The 19907-nt window shown below is 41.2% G+C and overlaps 1 protein-coding gene across 5 annotated transcripts in view; it reads right to left on the bottom strand.

Moving 5' to 3' along the window:
- Nucleotides 1–10251: 10251 nt before the first annotated feature.
- ASAH2 (N-acylsphingosine amidohydrolase 2) overlaps nt 10252–19907 on the bottom strand; it is a 94717-nt gene continuing 85061 nt past the window's right edge. For all 5 annotated transcript variants that reach the window (XM_082721086.1, XM_082721087.1, XM_082721088.1 and 2 more), the window contains 3 exons: nt 16360–16419; nt 12943–13031; nt 10252–11124 (listed from right to left, as the gene is read on the bottom strand). In XM_082721086.1, coding sequence (XP_082577212.1) covers nt 10932–11124; nt 12943–13031; nt 16360–16419 — 342 coding nt within the window. In that variant the 3' untranslated portion in view covers nt 10252–10931. The remainder of the gene's footprint in view (nt 11125–12942; nt 13032–16359; nt 16420–19907) is intronic.

The raw sequence follows: 19907 nt of genomic DNA, 5'->3' as shown, positions 1-19907 counted from the left end.
CTCTACCACTGGGAGTCAGGATGTTTAAACAGAAGCCCTGAGGACAGGCTCAGATGATGAAGCCTCAAGGGTCTGTCTGCTGTGTTGTGGCCCCTTCCTCATTTGGAGAAGGGGCAGGGGAGGGGAGGTGCACATTAAGTCCAAAAGCTGTCTGTTGCAGGCAGGGGAAGGCTGTGTCATTTGTGCAAGCTGCCTGGCATGTCAACTTTACTTGGAGAAGCAACTCCCATTCTGCTGGCCCAGAATGACCCAGTCCTCCCGGTGCTCCTGCCCCAGAACCCCACCTCCACGCCAAGGCTTTTCACATTTGGCTTTGAAGCCATTCAAGGAACCCATCTTGAGCTAAATGGCAGGTCCCTTCATCAATATTGTATTTTTAGGAACTTTCGTATCTTTTTCCCCCATGGTGTTTCAGCTTTGAAACTGTCGCTCTTGAGTGTTGCAGGAAAAGCTGAGCGTGAAGCCCGTACACCACGCCCTGCTACTTCTCCTCTCCAAACTACTGAGGATGCAGAATGAGCATTCCTAATGGGCTCAGGGGCACTTGTAGATGACTTCCTGCCAGAATTTCAAATGTCATGCACCCAAAAGCATTGCTGTCACCCTCCGGGTCCTTCCTGATTTTCACGTAACAAGTGCAACTCTGCAGGGCACTGCTATTCCCGGTTCACCCAGGTCTGAAATCGCAGCCCTTCTCAGCCCCCTCCTCCCCGCACCCCATTCTCACAGTCACGCTAACCCCCATGTGTTCTGCACCCACTCCTTTTACAAATCCCAGTACAGCCCTTCAAACATACGGAAAAGATCAAAAGAATAATAACGTGATGGACCCCCATGTCTCCACCATCAGCCTCTAGCAAGTGGTTGTGCTTTCCCATAATTATGTCACATGTCCTTATTTTTTTACTTTAAAATAAACTTTTATTTCTTAATTTTTAAAATTTTAATTCCAGCGTAGTTGCCATAGTATCCTGTTAGTTTCTATAGTATTATATTCGTGTACTATAGTGATTCAGCCGTTCCGTACACTACTCCATGCTCAACGGGACAGGTGTTTTCTTCATCCCCTTCACCTGTTCCCGCCTTCGCCCCACCCACCTCCCCTCTGGAACCATCAGTTTGTTCTCTGTGGTTAAGGGTCTGGTGTTTTGTCTCTTCTTCTCCTCCTGTGTTTCTTAAGCTCCACATATGAGTGAAATCATTTGGTATTTGTCTTTTTCTGACTGACTTATTTCGCTTGGCATTATGCCCTCCAGCTCAATTTATGTAGTTGTAAATGGCCAGATTTCACTCTTTCTCATGATTGAATAACATCCCATTGTATAGATGTCACATCTTCTTTACCCATCCATCAACTGATGGATGCTTGGGTTGCTTCCAGATCTTGGCTAGTGTAGATAATGTGCTACTATAAACATAGGGGTGCATGTATCCCTTTGAATTAGTATTTTTTCTTCTTCTTTAGGCAAATACCCAATAGTGTTGGATCATAATGTAGTTCTATCTTTAACTGTTTGTTTTAACCTCCACTCTGTTTTCCGAAGTGGCTTCCCCAGTTTGCGTTTCCCACCAACAGCGCACGAGGGTTCCTTTTTCTCCACATCTTTGCCAACACCTGTTGTTTTTTATGTTGTTGTCTTAAGCCATTTTGACAGGTGTGTGGTGATATCTCATTGTGATTTTGATTTGATTTTCCCTGATAAGTGATGATGAATATCTTTTCCTGTGTCCACTGGCCATCTGTTGGTCTTCTTTGGAGAAATATCTATTCATGTCTTCTGTCCATTTTTTAATCGGGTTACTCATTTTTGGGTGTTGAGCAAAAGAAGCCATCAAGAAAATGAAAAGGCAACCTACAAAATGGGAGAAAATATTTACAAGCCATACCTCTGACAAAGGGTTAATATCCAAAATATACAAACACTCATACAACTCATCATTATCATCAACAACAACAACAACAAAACCAATTTAAATTAAAAATGGTTTGGGGAGCCTGGGTGGCTCCATGGGTTAAGCCTCTGCCTTCAGCTCAGGTTATGATCTCAGGGTCCTGGGATCAAGTCCCGCATTGGGCTCTCTGCTCAGCAGGGAGCCTGCTTCTTCCCCTCTCTCTCCGCTTAAAAAAAAAAAATGGGTTTGAGGAACTGAGTAGACATTTTTCCAAAGAAGATATGCAGATGGCCAGCAAGTACATGAAAAGATACTCACCACCACCAAGGACAAATTAAAATCAAAACGACAAGATAGCATCTCACACCAGTTAGATGACTATCATCAAAAAGATGAGGTAGTTTGGTAACAAATGTGCAGAAAAGGGAACCCTCGCGCACTGTTGGTGGGAATGCAGACTGCTGCAACCACTGTGGAAACCATTATGGAGGGTCCTCAAAAACCTAAAAATAAAACTACCGTACAACACTGCAATTATACTTCTGAGTATAGATCCAAAAGAAATGAAAACATGATATCCCAAAGGTATGCACCCTCTCATATGTATTGTAACATTACTCATAATAGTCAAAAAACAGAAAAAAATTAAAGGGTCCATCAATGGATGAACAGATAAAGAAGATGTGATTGAAATATGCAATGGAATATGAGTCAACAGTGAAACAGAAGGAAATCCTGCCATTGGTGACAAATGGATGGATTTGGAGGGCATGACTCCAAGTGAAATAAGTCAAAAAGAGAGAGACAAATACCACATGATAGTACTCATACATGGAATCTTAAAAAACAACAACACAGAAGCAGAGTGGGGAATGGTGGTTTTAAGATATAAACAAAAGTCCAAAGGTCCAAAAGGATTCTTTTTCAATAATCTTTAAAGCATTCTCTTATTCACAAAAGCATGTCTTGAAATAGAAAGCATTCATTTATGTCAATATTAAGTAAAACACTCATAGAGAGAAAAACTCACTGCTCTTACTTTTTGCAAAATAACCTAATACACAGAAACAGCCATCTTCTGCCTTGATTTGAAATTGGCACTACCAAATTCCTAAATTATATTAGGATTCCTTTCTAGCTGTGTCTCCATGTAAACAGGAAGATAGACTCCATGCTGACAAATCTCTCATTTGCTGCTGATCTCATCATACTTGCATAATAGATTGGAAATGAAAAAACCCAATTTAGTTCAATAAGAACTGAGAATAAACATGCATAATTATATGTGTCCTGATTCTGTCATCTTATAAATATATGTAATAGATATTCCTAGTCTCACCCACAGCCCATAAAAGATCAATTCCCAAAATCGAAGAATGTTTACTCTCCATAAAATTTTAGTTAGAGCTGCATCATAATTGATTCATTTGGCTTTTTATGATATGGAAATTAGTTTTAGAATTTACTATAGTCTTTGACAGTGACAGATGAACTCAGAGACAACCAAAGACAGATGAGACCGGTTGCCATAAAATGACCGTAGGTCATTTTATCCCAAAGAGTAAAGAACAGATGTAATTATTACGTCTTCTAAACTGGATGGCACCCAAGGATCTCTTCTGGTGGGCGTCTATAGGGGTGGAAATTAATCCATTTGCCAGTATGTTCATTTCCCAGGACTGCCATAACAAAACGCCATACACTGGGTGTTTAAACAACAGTAATTTGTTGGCTTACTGTTTGGGAGGCTAGAAGTCCAAGACCAAAGGGTCAGCAGGTTGGTTGGTTCTGAGGGCTGTGAGGGAGAATCTGCTCCATGCCTCTCAACTTGGTTCTGGTGGTTTTATTGCAATCTTTGGGATTCCTTGTGTAGACACAGACCTCAGTTCTCTGCTCTTTATTCACATTGCATTCTCCTTGTCTGCAGCTCTGTATGTGGCATTTTTTAAAATAAAGATATCTTTATTAAAAGTCATATTGGATTAAGGGCCTTCCCTACTCTACCATAACCTCATCTTAACTAATTACATTGGCAATGAACTTATTTCCAAATAAGGCCACATTTGAAGCACCAGGGGTTAGGAACTTCAACCACTGTTTTGGGGGACATGATCCAACTCATAATGGCCAGAGAGGCAAAAAACATACAGAGGTCACCCTACCATTTTCTCTAGGTCACTTAGTAGAGATCTGCTTTCTAATTTGATGTAAATATGTTGATATTTATTCTAGCCATTGTAGAAGAAAGTGTCTCAATCATAGCCTTTGTGGAGACTACGATCAGTGTCGTAGTTAGAATATAGGTTTCTGCTGTTCTAGCGATGATGTGAATAGTAAAAGATGAGATGGGAATTTACATCCCCCTCAGCTCATCATCTGAAATGAAGCAGTCAAGGAATGATTTGACTCTCAGGGACTAGCAAGGACCCAGACATCTTTTATAGGCTTGCCCTCCTTGACATGGAGCTTCCATTTCCAGACTCAAGATGGCTGCTCCGGCCCTTGCCACCTTGTCCATTACTAGGAAGGAACTGGGAAAGGGAGGATAAGACCATCCTTTCCGAGGGCACAAGTAGGGAAACAGAACATACCACATCTATCTTCCCACTGAACAGAACCTAAGTTGGATGGTTATTCCCAGCAGTCAGATTTAGTCCTGGGGCCAGCGCAAACGTTCACTATGAATGGGAGAGCAGATACAGAATGGCCACTGTTTGCCTTTGCCACATCCCACCAACACCGTAGATAACCACATTATCTCTTGTATATGCCTTCCACATTCTTAAGAAATTACTCCTTTCAAGTATTAAAGACTTAACTCAATCCTTAGCCATTTTAGCTTCTCTACAACCTTTACCAAATTGACCTTCTTGGAGTTCTCTCTTCTTACTCTATGAATTCTACTAATTGTCCTTCTTAGCAATACTATTTTCTGGTCCTCCTTCTCCTCCCCCTTCCTAAAAGTACGTTTTTCCCACAGGCCTGTCATCCGGGGTGTCTCCACCTCTTTGTTCTCTTTCTTGCAAATCATCAACTTCCTTGATTTCTACTGTTGGGTTGAAATGGATGATTCCCATATATCTCTTACCCTACTTTCTCTGCAAAAGCTGAGCTCCCCCATTTCTCACTGTGCATTAGACTTTGCCTCCTGGGCACCTTGTCAAGTCCCAGACATCCAAACCCAGATCCCTCTGCAACCCTCTTCCTTTTACTATGGTGTTTCTTTCTACTGCTACTGTCACCCAAATGACATTTTAGTGTTTTAAATTGGTAAAGCCATCTTTCTTCCCCTCCCCATCCCATCCATCAGTAAGGCATGACCATTTTAACTGTAGAGTTTCATACACTTCCATGTTCTGACACATTTCTGAACCTTCTTCTGGCTCCACTTCTGATCTCCACTATCTCTCAGTCTACACAACTCTCAGAGCCTCAGTTTTCACGCATTCTGACTCTTCCCACGCTGACCTCAGAGAGCCAAAAGATTAGGAGAAGCGTAATGTCTCCAGGCAAATGATGGATTCAGTTCACAATGGAGGATTCTTTTTTATTTCCTACTCTTTTCTAGATATTTATCTGCATAATCTTACATAATACTCAGTGACAGCTAAGTCCATCAACAACTAAATAAATTCAGCATATTCTATATGCCAGATACTCCACCAATAACTCTACCTTATTCTAATCTCACAAATAAAAACTGTATGTGTTTTTGTTGTTCTCATTCATATATTAGGAAATTGAGTTGCACTAAGAACCTGTGGCTTTAAGAAACTGAGTGAATTACTCAGGGTTGGATATTGGATAAATAGTAGAACTAAGATTTAAACCAACTGGTCTCCAGAATTTGTTTCCTGTTAGTTTCCAATGAGTTTCCTCTCTTAAACATTAATTACTACAGCCCAATATCAGTCATAGAAAGGCATTATTGTTACACCATTTTATAAAGCAGGAATGCTCAGTAACCTTCCCAAGGGTACAGACATAATTCAATCCAAGCTGACCAGATTTTAAATCCTAGGTTCTCTCCTTCAGATTATACAACTTCTCAGTTATATCCCATGGTTAAAAGCTACCCCTTTGACTCCCTGAGATACTTTACAACTGTGGGCTTGAGGCTAAGGGGAACTTACCAAAGAGTAGCAATACATCAGCAGGGTACCAGCCGCAGCTTCAGAAAGACGTTCAAAGTGCATACTCTCCGCATTGTGGTGATGCCAACTTGATAAAATCATACACGCTAGTTGACTGAAATTTCACTCAGCAATGTTGTGGGTCCATGTTGGACACTTTTTCGAAGTTACAATGGGATGTTAAGTTCTTGTGCTCATTCAGCTTACCCTGGTCTTGTATTGAATAAGAAAGCTCCAAGAGAGCGGGGAATATGGTCATGTCACTCTTTCCGGAGAGTGGGGATCCAGAGGGAAGGGTGGGAGATTTGATTACTCCTGCTAGTGTAAAGCCAATATCCCAGGTTTCTGATAGCTCATTATCCTAAAACACAGCCAAAAAAGAAAAAAAAATAATCAACACAGGCTCAGTCTCCAATAACTTAAAATTAGACACACCAAGGTAACTTTGAAGTTCATGTGGGTGGGACATCTTACAAGATGTAGGCTGGAACTCTGGACTCCATCTCAAGGGAGAGAGTGGTCTTTACTGGCTATACTCACCCACTTAGTAGGCATAAAAAAGCAAAGCAAAATCAAGATTTGGAAACATGAGATGGACAGAGCAAAAGAAGTCTTTATAAATTCAATTCCAAGAAATGGTTCCAGCCTATGAAGACAGAAAGTTGATACCTAATGTCACTGGAGACTGGGAACCAAAAATCAGTTTCCTGAGTTCTAATAGTTGTGTCTTATTAGTTTAGCAAAGGGAAAATACATTCAGTGCATTCATATTTTAAGTGAAAGGTCTTAAGGGGGAAATGCTAATATGAATGTAACTCCAAATTGCCTTTTTTGAAGGTGAAGTTCAGGGTTGTATCTCTGACAATTCCTCCCTTGCACTGTAACTACAGCCTTGATAAACTATTTCATATTCCCCTTACCTGGAAAGTGTAGTCATCCTGCAACCATGCATGGAAACACACACACACACACACACGCACATACACACACTACCTTTCTTCTAGCTAATATCTTTTGGGTCTTAGCTTAGATGTTATTTTCCCCAGGACGCCTCCTGCAATATCCCCAACACCACCTCTCATAACCTAAACAGCAGCAGTTTGGGTCACTCTTACAGAGTTGCCTATCTACCTGTCTGCATCTTCTGCTAAGACTCGAAGTTCCTTGATGACAAGAGCTTGCTGTGTTAACCATTACTATATCCTTAGGGGCTATCACAACACCCACCAAGTATTCAGGGGCTCTGTGTAAATCTGTTGAATGAACATTTGGATTTTGCTGTGTAGAGAGCGCGTCTTGTCGCCATCAAGGTTCCAAAGTGTGCTCTTTCCTGAAACAGATTTGCTAAGGGAAAAGGAGTGCCAATTAGGTCAAAGAGCTATTAAGTTGGCTCTGTGGCTAGTGTCCCTTGCTTGTCATGGTAACTGGGAGTGTGGGTCACAGAGTGTGCTTACCCTCTTACACAGCAGCTACTTGCCCCGTCTCTTTCTCCCTGCTGATCAGAACCTGCCTCCCCGTCCAGAGGCAAAAAAAATGCCAAATATTCTCTTTCTCAGGCTCCCCTGAAGCATGTGACTCAACTGTAAACAAGGAAATGTAAGGAGAATTCTACTAAATATTTTGCACCTTCCAAGTGTGGATTCTGGGAACTCTCCTCTTCCTTCTTGCCACTGGAAGACACAAGGGAGCTCTCTTTAGATGGAGGCGACAAGCCTGAGAATGAAAGTTAGTATGTTAAGGGGAAAAAAAGCCAGTGACGTCATAGAATGGTTGTGGGAAAGCTGGCTCTGTCACCTTAAGAATTACTGCTACGTCTGATGGTCAATGTCTTTACTATTTGGACCCCTGTTGATCAGGAATGTTTTGTAACTTACAGATGAACACATTCTAACTATATCACTAAGGAACATGCAAACTTTCCTCTGTGACATCATATAAGACACAATATTCCAAAAGCCAGTTATAAACAGGCAGGTGGGATTGGAACAGCCAGAAGCCAAAATCTTTATTTGAAGAACTAAAGACAGGAAAGGATCATCTAATGATGAAATCTTTTTGGCTAAAGATGAAAACCATGTGCTCCTATTACAGAAGGACAGTGTGTTTGTCTACATTGGAGGAGAAGCATGAGAGAGTAAATCAGAGAAGGATACTCACCTGTTCATTCTTGGCATCTTTATTTAGAATTGGCTCATGAAACGATTTTACAGATAACTACCTGCCTAGGAAGCTCTCAGTTGTCCAGTAGTAAAAAAAAAAAAAAAAAAAAAAAAATGTTCGAAAACCATGTGTATTTTTCCAACAATAAATCTTTGGAGGGCAGGAAGGAACCAATGAAGAGGACCCCTTATGTCTGGGTGGTTACTTACAGACACCATTCATATCACTTTCTGACCCGACCTACGTGGAATCCAGCCCCATTCACTCCATCTCTTAGGAAAAACAGTGTCCATTTGTCCATACCACTTCTCAACAGAACATACTTTCCCAATTGTACTTACTAATTTATTATTAAATATGATATTGCATATTAGCAATTCGACACAATACTCATTGAAAAGTATAGAGACATCATTCAGTACTTTCTGAGGAAGTCACAGCCTCCTTCAAACCAGAGAGGACAGATTACAGATAGAACACAGATACATTGACACGAGACACAACACCTTCTGCAGACACCTTCTCCCACCAACAATATTCCTTTTTTCCCCATGTTCCCCAACCGTTTCAGGAGGTTTTGCCACATGATTTGGCTCCAAAGAGCTGCTCCCAGCAGCAGCCACAAAACCGCTGGGATGTAGATTTCTATATATTCACAGATCGGATCTGCCTCTTTGTGGTGTTGCTTAATGCAGGCGTGAAGAGCTATGGTCTATGATCATGCAGGATCTGGTCTTATTTTCCTACACAAACCACAGAGCTAGGACTGCGTGGCTTGGGAGAGACGGCATCGAGTGAACGAACACATTTCTGTGGGTTGTTTGGGGCCAGGGGTCCTGGTGGACGGAGGATGGGTGCGGAAGGTTCAGCACCAAAGCAGTGTCGTGTCTGGCTCGGCACCATTGCAAGTCATCAACAGGCAATCACAGACCCACTGGGGAGCGTCAGTGGGAGGCATGGAGGTAGTGAAAAATAATTCAAAAGCTCTTCTGAATCATGAGAAATGCATTTTAAAATCTTATCATCCGTTCTGATGTCATTTATCTGTCTAAGGTCAACTACTTTGAGAATTCCCTGCTTCTCAAAGCCTCTGAACTGTTAATAGTAAACACCGTGTGTGCTTAGGGGAAATGACTACTATTCTTTGGAATCCCGATTAGCTAATTGTCCAGCAGGGAGCCTCCACAGAACCAGAACCAGAGTGTCCCAGGTCCATTCCAGTGCGATACAATGTGTTTGGTCATATATCAGTGAACACCAGGATTATGGTTCTTAGTATCAGGACTATTTTCAAGCCCTAAAGTTTGTTTTTGAAATAGAGGGTGATTTTTCCCCCTAAAATTCTAAAGCTTTTACATACATACAAAAGCATGACTTGGTTTTTGGAAATTTACTTGGTAGCCTGGGAGCCAGCTTCTTGTTAACTTGGATAATTTTAAACGGAATCAGTACTTCTGGGCGATCAATATCAGACTGTCATATCTCATTCTTCCGGACACTGGGCTGGGTGTTTCATAATGCCCCCCAAATAACTACGAAAATAGCTTTTTCCAAATTGTCTGGAGCCTCTTTCCCCCTAAATTAGAGCATCCAACCCAGATTATGTATAAGATAACACTTGGAGATTACTGCTTTTTAAATGTCTTCCAGAATTTATATACTGAACTGAGTGTATTGAATTTATATACTAAACGTTCTCCATTGAAACAGTCCCCTTTTGACACTTACACATTCATCCCAAGTATGATCACAATAATTGCCAAGGCCGGGCACTAGTACAATAGTGGGTATGTAGGTCTTAGTAAATATCCTGTGATTGAACAGGTCCATGAGTAAGTGCATGACAAAAGACAGATAAATGAATTTAGAGCTTGTCTTTTAAGGACCCCCTTCCAATCCAGTAACACTTTTGTTTTAAATATCTCCACTAATGGCAAATCTTGCGTTTGAGGGGTGAATGCGATTAGTGAAAACAGTCAAAATCCCTTAGAACCAGTCTTGGGAATAGGAGACACAACTCGAAGGGATAAGGGCAGTGAAGGAAACACAAGATATGAACAAAATATTACAGGTCTGACTTTCTCGTGATTGGCCTCAGAAGGCAATGCCAGAAGTAATTTACCAGCATTACGAGTCCCGGATCAGGCACATTGACTCCAGGACGATGTCTCTGAGAGGGTATGCTCAAGACAGAAGAGGTAGCATATGCTCATTTCCACACTAATTTTCTCTAATTGGGCGTATACATTGATGGTCAGTGTTTATATATTTTTAAGCGTGATGGGGGCAAGTGGTGGGGGGGGGGGGAAGTCCTGGACACTCTGATAATCTTAAATCTGCGAAACTTCATTGCTCCCATCTGCAAAAGAAAGAATCGAAGTCCACAATCTCTTTAATCTTCCCCAGCACTAACAGTCAACAACTCTGTACATAAATAGTTGGACCATTGCTCACATATCTGCAAGCACTCTCCCTCACTTTTCAGAGACTTCCTACTGAGGGGACGTGTTCCTTCAAACAGCCGTAAGGGAACTCATGCATTAGGTTTAGACCATCAGGTGTGCAAAGCTCCTAGAGCAAAAAGAACGGGACCCCCACACACCACCCCCCTTGGTCCCACTCGCCATTAACTACCTGTCCCCCAATAGGGACAATTATCGAAGTCATCATCACAGTGTACATTCATGTGAAATCATTTTTATAAATCAGCGAGTGTAGCTGCTGTTTCAATGACCTCTCAACTGTTCACCAAGCAGTTACTACTTCAAAGGCAGAGGAAGCACTTTCAAATGGAAGGATGACCGCCGGCTTGAGAAATTCCTGCTTCCGACTGTGTCCGAAGTATCTTATTCTGTAGATTCCAGGCTGGGCGGTGTCTGGGATGTGCCATTGTATCGTGGCATTGCTGTGACCCAGCAGCCCCTTGTGCCAATAGAAACTGTTGGTAGAAAACAAACCAACCAAGTTTTACTCTTAAAAATGTGTGATTCGAAAAATGAATGAATGCTCAGGGAGTACTTAGCCTAACCAAGGCACTTGCACGGGTATTGGGAATATAGCAAAGAACAGAACAGGGACAAATACTGACTTTCTAGAAGGGACCTTTTAGGAAATACGCATTCATAGAAATAGTTCCACTTGTTCTACTTTTCTAACTACCCACACACTATCCATCCCAAGGAGCCTCCCTCACCTGATACTCAGAATATATGACATCTCTTGTGTGAGAACGGATAGAACATTCTGTTTGCCTTTGTCATCCTGTGTCAACTGACACTGAAAACTCCCACCTAGATTCATTTGTTCAAAGTGTATATTTAATGACTGCCTGTGCCAGACTATTCTAGGTCTGAGGATACAGTAGTGAGCAAGACAGGCATGGCCCATAGTTCCACGGAGCGTCTTCTCTCTGGGGCCAGGTGGGGGAAGAAAGGGCAATAAACCAGAAATCGACAAATAATCTTAAAAGTGCTGGGCAATGAAGCAAGTAAGTAGTAAGCAAGTAAGTAAATGAAGCAAGTAAGGCAGAGGTATCTCTATGGAGATGTTATTTAAACTGAGTGCACAGTGCCCAGAGGAAAGACATTGCAAGCAGAAGGAACCAAGAGGCAAAGTGGCTTCAGCGGGAAAGCACAGGGTACAGTAGAGGAACAGAACCCTCTGGTAGGATCAGAGCGTGGTGAGGTGTGGCACAGTGGCTGGGTTTACAGAAACAGATGGAGTCAGCTCACACGGGTCCGTGCAGACCACAACACGGAGCTCAGATAACCCTGCCAGTGAGATACGACTGGCTAACTGACTGAGGTCCCCAGCTGGGTGCCGAGTGAGTGCTCTGGGCAGAGAGGGTGTTCTCAATGTTCTGTGTTTTTCAGGGATGGGCCCAGCGCTCTCACGATAGGCGCAACGATACTGCTGCTGGTGGACAGGACGGAAGCCTATCCGTGTCCTCAGTGTTCACTGTCATTCTGATTTGGGGCTTTTCAAAAAACAAAATCAATTTTATTAACTGTATAGTCTTCTTTTAACCATAAATATGTATTTATTATTAGTTTAAAAAATGACCTATACCCTAGAGTCCTAAAGATCAGAGGAAAATATATGCTATATTTATGGGTGATTATCAAAGGAGCAACAGTGTGGTCAAACCTGGATTTCCGGTTAACCCTGGGAAGGAAACCAACATGCAACCCGTCACTTAGCTGAAGGCGATCGGAATTCAACACAAATTCCCAAAACCTCTGACCACTTGTGCAGTGTGAAATGTAGACAATTGGGAGAAGAAACATTCTCTTATTTCGGACACAGTTTACAAATCTTCAAAATATCCCTTTGGCTCAAATGAAGGATCCTTGGGCAGGTATATACAGATGACACACTTTGCGTGTAGACTGGTGATTGTTCCAGAAGGAGCATCAGACTCTGTGAAGCCACAGCCCACCCCCTGTGCCTTTCGGCCAGTTTGCAGGAAGGCTCAGCAGTCTGCAGGGGCAATGTCTGCGGCCATGGAAGGAAACCAAACTAACAGATGTTTACAAAGATGGAGGTCATAACCTCATTAGCACCTAATCTGCCAGAAGCACATACCACCATATTTTGCAGAAAAACAGAATCTAAATGAACTCTAATAAATCAACTAAATATGGCCAGAAGGATCCTTGGGAATTTGATATCATTAATATCATGCATGGAGCCAGGCTTCCCATTTGTCTTCTATTGTCAAGGCTTGAAAGACAAAATATCCAACAGACATGCTCACCGAGTCTCCCAGGAGGCGTCGTTATGCACTGTCCGCCATGATGCTGAGGTGACCTCATACTTCTCAACAGTGAGGAAGGTCTGATGGGTCTGAAATGCAATTAGTTTAACTGGTGAGACCCTGCATGGTCATGGAAGGAACTTGTCTGCAAATATGTCCCTTGTGGCCTGCAGGCACACCTGCCAATATCGTGTGTGAAAATGTAGTAGAATTCCATCCAAATTCATAGGTGTTTCTCTTTACATTCCAGATAATGTCTTCAGAATGTTCATTTATCCAGACTATTACACACCATGACTTTTTTAATTTTATTTTTTTAATTGTGCTATGTTAGTCCCTATACAGTACATCATTAGTTTTTGATGTAGTGTTCCATTATTCATTGTTTACATATAACACCCAGTGCTCCGTGCAATACATGTCGTCCTTAATACCCATCACCAGGCTCGCCCATCCCCCATTCTCCCCCTGCCCAAACCCTCAGTTTGATTCCCAGAGTCCACACTCTCTCATGGTTCATCTCCCTCTCTGATTTCCCCCCTTCTCTTTGCCTTTCCTTCTCCTAATGTCCTTAGAAAACTGGGTGATCTTAATGTTAGAGTTGATATCAAATTTTGCAAACGGGGGTGGAGAAGAGATAGAAAAAAACTTGACATTTTAAAAAAGGCATAAGTCAAACCTTCTTAAGACATGTTTATTGATCTACATTCCAAGACTTTCTCTAGTTACCTCAAGACTTGGGAAGGAAAATGGTAGAGTTTCTTCAACTTTCCTTCTCTGGATAAATGAATTATGAGTAAATATAGCTCCTGAGTGAAAGAACTGAAAAGAATGCATACATCTTCCCTGTCCTCGGGTGCGAAAAGCAATCCCAATACTTTGTCATAATGGATTGCTAGAAAGCACATCAAAAGCAGGTTATATTTTTCCCATTGGAAAATAGCTATAATAATTCAGTTCAGACCAAGAATTCGGTGTCAAGTAAAGCACAGATTTGAATGATATAACAAATTAAAAGATACAGAGGCCATAAATCTCCAATTTTCCTCAAAAATCTTTAGATTGTGGGCCCTTAAGGGCAGGACTTGTGTCTGATTCCCTTTTGCCCATTAAATCCCTTTATATCTGTCACTTACAGGTATAAAACTTTGCTGAATGAAAAGTTTTATACTTTTCATTGCTTACGCCTAGGCCGTGGGATTATTTAAAACTCAAATTACTCAACTGATAGGTTATATTCAATAAAGTTTTATGATGATGGTGCTTATAAAGAGAAGGGTCTCTGGCCATTTAGGGCAGAGGGACATTGGAGAGGCTGTGGATGGAGTAGGAGTTTGGGTGAAATCTCATGGACAGGTGTAGAGTGTAGACCACAGAATGAGTCTAGACACTGCATATGTGAACTATGTGGCTATCCTTTCCCCCCTCCCAACCCTAATCTCTACCTGAAACACAATTAGTTAATCCTAGTTACTTGATTTTCTGGCCTCAGTTTCCTCATCTGTAAAGTGGGGACAATAAAATGTAAGCCAGTGGATAGTAGGGAGGATTAACTGAGATTAATGTAATAATGTATGTAAAGCGTTTCACCTGGTGGCTACAAAGAGACAAACTTCGATGAATAGTGGTGAGGATCACTAACATAAAAGGGAAGAAAAATTGTTGTATGCCAAGTCCTAGAGCGTTCTTAAAAGCCAATGCTATTCTTGTTATAGTGCTTTAAGCATTTTGTTCTCCTGCTTCTCCAAGGCAATAATGATGATGGTATTTCTCCAGCCTAAGGGTATCAAAGGACAGCTAATCCTGCAGTTTTGCCATAATGCTTTGATATCTTCAGGAAACAATGCTATAAACATGCAAATATTATGGCACAGTTTGACTGCCTAGAGAAATTATTTCCAACAGGTGCATGTTGACTTTCCAAGCAGGAGAACATTTTTCCTCAGTGTCATATTTGACGATGTCATATTGCCACAATTGTTATCAGAGCAATAAGGATATTTCAATGAACAGAAATGGAAGGCTCGTTTGGAAGAAGGGTGTTTAGGGTTCTAAGTAACAGTGGTCCCTGGGAAGAATGGCTCATGGATACAGAAAAAGCAGCCTCTGCCACACTAAAAAAATCTGACCTTGAAATCACTTTTGTATACTTTCTTTTTCATCTACATATCTCTTTATTGTTTGAGTTTTCACAACCAGAATATGCCTAGTTATCTTGTGGAGTTATAAGAACATTCTTTTTTTTCTTTTTTGAGAGAGAGTGGGGGGAGGGGCAGAGGGGTCTAGAAAGAGACTCTTACGCAGACTTCATGCTCAGCAGGGAGCCTGATGCTGAGCTCGAGCCCATGACCCTGAGATCATGACCAGAGCCAAAATCAAGAGTCAGATGCTTACGTGACTGAGCCCATCCAGGGACACCAGTTATAAGAACATTGTAAAGGAGTTACAGAGGAGCAAAATTGATTCATTTTATTAATAGCTACATTACATATGTATACTTTATATATGATTAAAACAGTGAAGTATGAATTGATACATAACAAACTATGAACAGTTATTACCTCTGAAAAGGTTTATGGAAAGAGAGGCACTTTCACATTCTATTTTAAGGCTCTTCTAGGGGCACCTGGGTGGTTCGGTGGGTTAAAGCCTCTGCCTTCAGCTCAGGTCATGATCTCAAGGTCCTGGGATCGAGCCCGGCATCAGGATCCCTGCTCAGTGGGGACCCTGCTTCCCCCCCACCCCCGCCTGCCTCTCTGCCTACTTGTGATCTCTGTCTGTCAAATAAATAAATAAAATCTTTAAAAAAAAAAAAAAAGGCTCTTCTATATGGTCTGTTTTTACATCAAACATGTATTTCTTGTGTCATTTTTTTTCAAGATTAAGAAATAAATAGCCCATCAGTGCCACAGTCAAGGGTCAGGAAAGGGCAGATGCAAGATAAAGCACCCAGGCCAGGGCCCCAAGCCATGGAGCACCCCCACAGGGGCCCATGATCACTCTGGAGAAATGGGACCAGAGGCTACCGTGTTGCAGTAAGAGGGGAGGCAGAATTGGGGTGGGGAAGGAACCAAGGATACACTTCATTCTTGGCCCTTTGGTTATTTTACCCAATTTAGTAGAGTTTCTAAATTGGAATACATAAATGAGATTGTGTTCAAATGTCTGTCTTCTCCAGGGACAGTGTAACTCTTGATACCTTGTGCAATATGTGATTCTGAGCAAACCCGATTAAATGTTTCCTGTGCTTTTTCCTCCCCAGACTGAATTCCATAGTACTCTTCCTACAGAAAATTTAAAAATATGATGAAAAGCAAATTGGAGCATTTTATCATTATGTCATCAATCTCCATAAGGCTATTCGAATGACGATTAACAAGTGGATTTATATCTGTCAAAAGAATCATTGATGCTTACCTGGTTTTCTGCTGAGTTCTTCGGGTTAGCGCCTACGAAGGTAACTTCAGCAACTTCTCCCTGAAGATAAAAACTCATTTTATGAGTTCGTTCTTCACCGTGCTCATATTTGGGCCATGATTTATGAAATGTTCAAGGATGCTGGACACCTGTGCAGATTCTATCCTACTTAATCAAATGAGTTATCTTGCAACCATGGATATGGGAATTAGGGGCTGAGAAATTACTCAAGAATTTTTCACCAATGAATCCCCTTGTAGTACATTCAGATAGAGATGAAGACAATGCATTAAAAATGGCTTTTTCAGCCTTTGATGTTGTCTCACACTTCCCTCTGACACACCTACAGGAAGTGGACTGACTCAAATCAAAGCAGTCAACACTTTCCCTGAATGACTTACACGTGCACTGACGCTGGCTCATGTGAGGTACAAAGTGGAATGACAGGATGTATACCTACCTCCCCACTTGAAACAACAAACGAGCTGGGCAAATATGTATTAAATCATGGCTCTACAGACAGCAGAGCAATGAAAGCAATCAAACGATAAAAACAGTGATCCTGGGGTGATGGAAAACAGACAAAAGGAGCCCCACCATGGCCCCAGCCTAATGCCCTCAGAGCGCACGTACAGCATGTGGAGGCAGAGCTTAACCAAAACCAGGAACAGAGGTGGGAGTCCGTGAAGGCCAAATAGTCTCATATTCACAAGGCAGAGTCATAGAGAGAAGAGCATACCAGAGAGAGGAGAGCTACATACAGAGGGAGCACTCTGGAGATCTGCAGAAGGTTCCCCTCAACTCTGTGTGCAGAGAAGAGGACCACCTGAGCCCAGGAAAAGAACCTATCAGCAGAGACTGAAATTCTTACTCCCTGAAGCATCTAAGCACACACTCTGGTCAATATCGGGCTGGACATGAAGTTATTTAACCATAGGGACAACACCGTGAGAGCCAGACTTAAATGTAAAATCAAGAACAACAAAAGAAACAGAGAAGACCCAGTAGCCACACATTGCAAGAAAGATAGACTTGACTGATTTGGCCAGTCTAGTTCTCGGGGAGCAAACAAACAAAAAACAACAACTCTGGGGTGGGGAGGGGAGGCTAGGATCCAGAATTGCTACAATGTACCAAAACACACCCAGTATTCAACAACAACAACCAAAAAATGATGGGATGTGTGTACATGAAAAGGTCACTCATACTAAGGGAAAAAAAGCCCAGTCAAAACTGCCCTTCTGTGTCCCCAGATGTTGTAGTTAACAGACAAAGACTTCAAAGCAGCCATTGTAAGGTGTTCTAAGAACAATATAAATCATGTTTAAAGAAAAAAATAAAAGTCTGATGATAATGACTTAACATATAAAGAACCTCAGTGAAGAGACTTGTTAAAAATGGATACTATGCAGCCATCATAAGAAATGAAATCTTGCCATTTGCAACAACATGGATGGAACTAGAGCGCATCATGCTTAGCGAAATAAGTCAAGCAGAGAAAGACAACTATCATATGATCTCCCTGATATGAGGAAGTGGTGATGCAACATGGGGGCTTAAGTGGGTACGAGAAGAATAAATGAAACAAGATGGGATTGGGAGGGAGACAAACCATAAGTGACTCTTAATCTCACAAAACAAACTGAGGGTTGCTGGGGGGAGGGGGTTTGGGAGAAGGGGGTGGGATTATGGACATTGGGGAGGGTATGTGCTTTGGTGAGTGCTGTGAAGTGTGTAAACCTGGTGATTCACAGACCTGTACCCCTGGGGATAAAAATATATGTTTATAAAAAATAAAAAATTAAAAAAAAAATGGATTGGATGTTCTAGAGCCGAAAGTCACAACTGACATGAGAAATTTACTAGAAGAACTTAATGGCAAATATGAGATGACAGAAGAAAGGATAAGTGAACAAGAATTTATCAATATAAATTATTAGCCTGATGATGGGTATTAAGGAAGGCACAGATTAGAAGGAACACTGGGTGTTATACACAATGAATCATGGAACACTACATCAGAAACTAATGATGTACTGTATGGTGACTAACATAACACAGTTAAAAAAATAAAAATTAAAATCAATTATTTGACCTGAAGAATGGACAGAAAAACCTGAAGAAAAATTGCTAGGACCTCAGAAATAAATGGGACATCAAGTATACTAACGTTCACAAACCACAAGTCCCAAAATTTCGAGGGCAGAGAGAAACAAACAAACAAAAAAATTTGGAAGAAATAACAGATGAAAACTTTCCAAACTTGATAAATATTACCCTGCTGACCCAAGGAACTCAACAAATCCCAAGTAGGATAATCACAGAGTGCTTCTCATTCAGATACATTATAGCAAACTGGGGGCAGGCAGAGGCAAATAGAGAATCTTGAAAGCAGCAAGAGAAAAATGATGTATTTACATACAGGGAAACTCCAATAAAATCAGCATTTGACTTCTCATTAGACAGTGAAGGACAGGGGCGACAACAGAACATACCCGAAGTGTTAAGAGAAAAACATTTCTCCACAAAGATGGAGCAAAACTATCCTTCAAAAATAAAGGGAGAATAAAGCTATTGCAGCTGAATAAAGCCTGAGAGAATTTGTTGTTAGCAGAGCTGTCCTCCAAAAAGAACTACGTAGGAAGTTCTTCATGCTGAAAGGCAATAATGCTAGATGGTAACAGTAGTTCAAATTCCTAAGGAACAACAAAGATCCTCAGAATGGTAAATATGTGGGCTGTTTAAAATATTCTGTGACTATGCTTTTCCTTATCTTCTCTTAATCTCTTTAGATGGTACGAGACTGTATAAGACAATTAGTTATAACACTGTAGTATTGTATGTATACATAGATTCTACATATGTGACAGTATCACAAAGGATGGGAAAGGAAAATAGATATACTGAAACAATCTTTTTATATTTTTTGGAATTGTTAGTATTATATTGAAGTGCAGGGTACAATTAGTTAAAATGCATATTGTAGACCTATGATAAAATACGTATATATGTATTATATATATATTTATATGTAATATATATTTATATATTGTATATATTTATATATATGGACTAGATAGATAGATAGATAGTCTCTGTCCCCATCTCCTGGTACATAGCTTCTAAAACTCTTGGAATTCCAGAAGTGGTGTGTCTTTTTGTATGTAATGAAATGACCACTGGCTGAGGGTTTCTGGGTAACGTCGGGATGGAGGCTAGTTGTCAGGGAAATCAACCTTGTGATTAGAGGGTTGGAATTATGAAGTCCAACCCCCTGATCTCCAGAAAGGGAAAAGAGACTGAGGGTTGAGTTAATCATCAATAGCCAATGAGTTGATTAATCATGCCTATAAAATGAAGTCTGCATGAAAGTCCCTAAAGTCTGGGGTTCAGAGAGCTTCTGGATGGGTGAATGCATGAAGATTTAGGGAGGGTGTCTTACCTGGAGAGCTCATGGAAACTTGGCCTTCCTTCCCCCATACCTGCCCTCCTGCCTCTCCTCCAACGAGCTATTCCTGAGTTGTAAGCCATGTATAATAAATCGATAA

The sequence above is a fragment of the Mustela nivalis genome (assembly GCF_964662115.1).
Source record: "Mustela nivalis genome assembly, chromosome: 2".
Taxonomy (NCBI): Eukaryota; Metazoa; Chordata; class Mammalia; order Carnivora; family Mustelidae; genus Mustela; species Mustela nivalis.
Note: the sequence above shows the minus strand (reverse complement) of the source record. Positions and strands in the feature narration are given on the sequence as shown.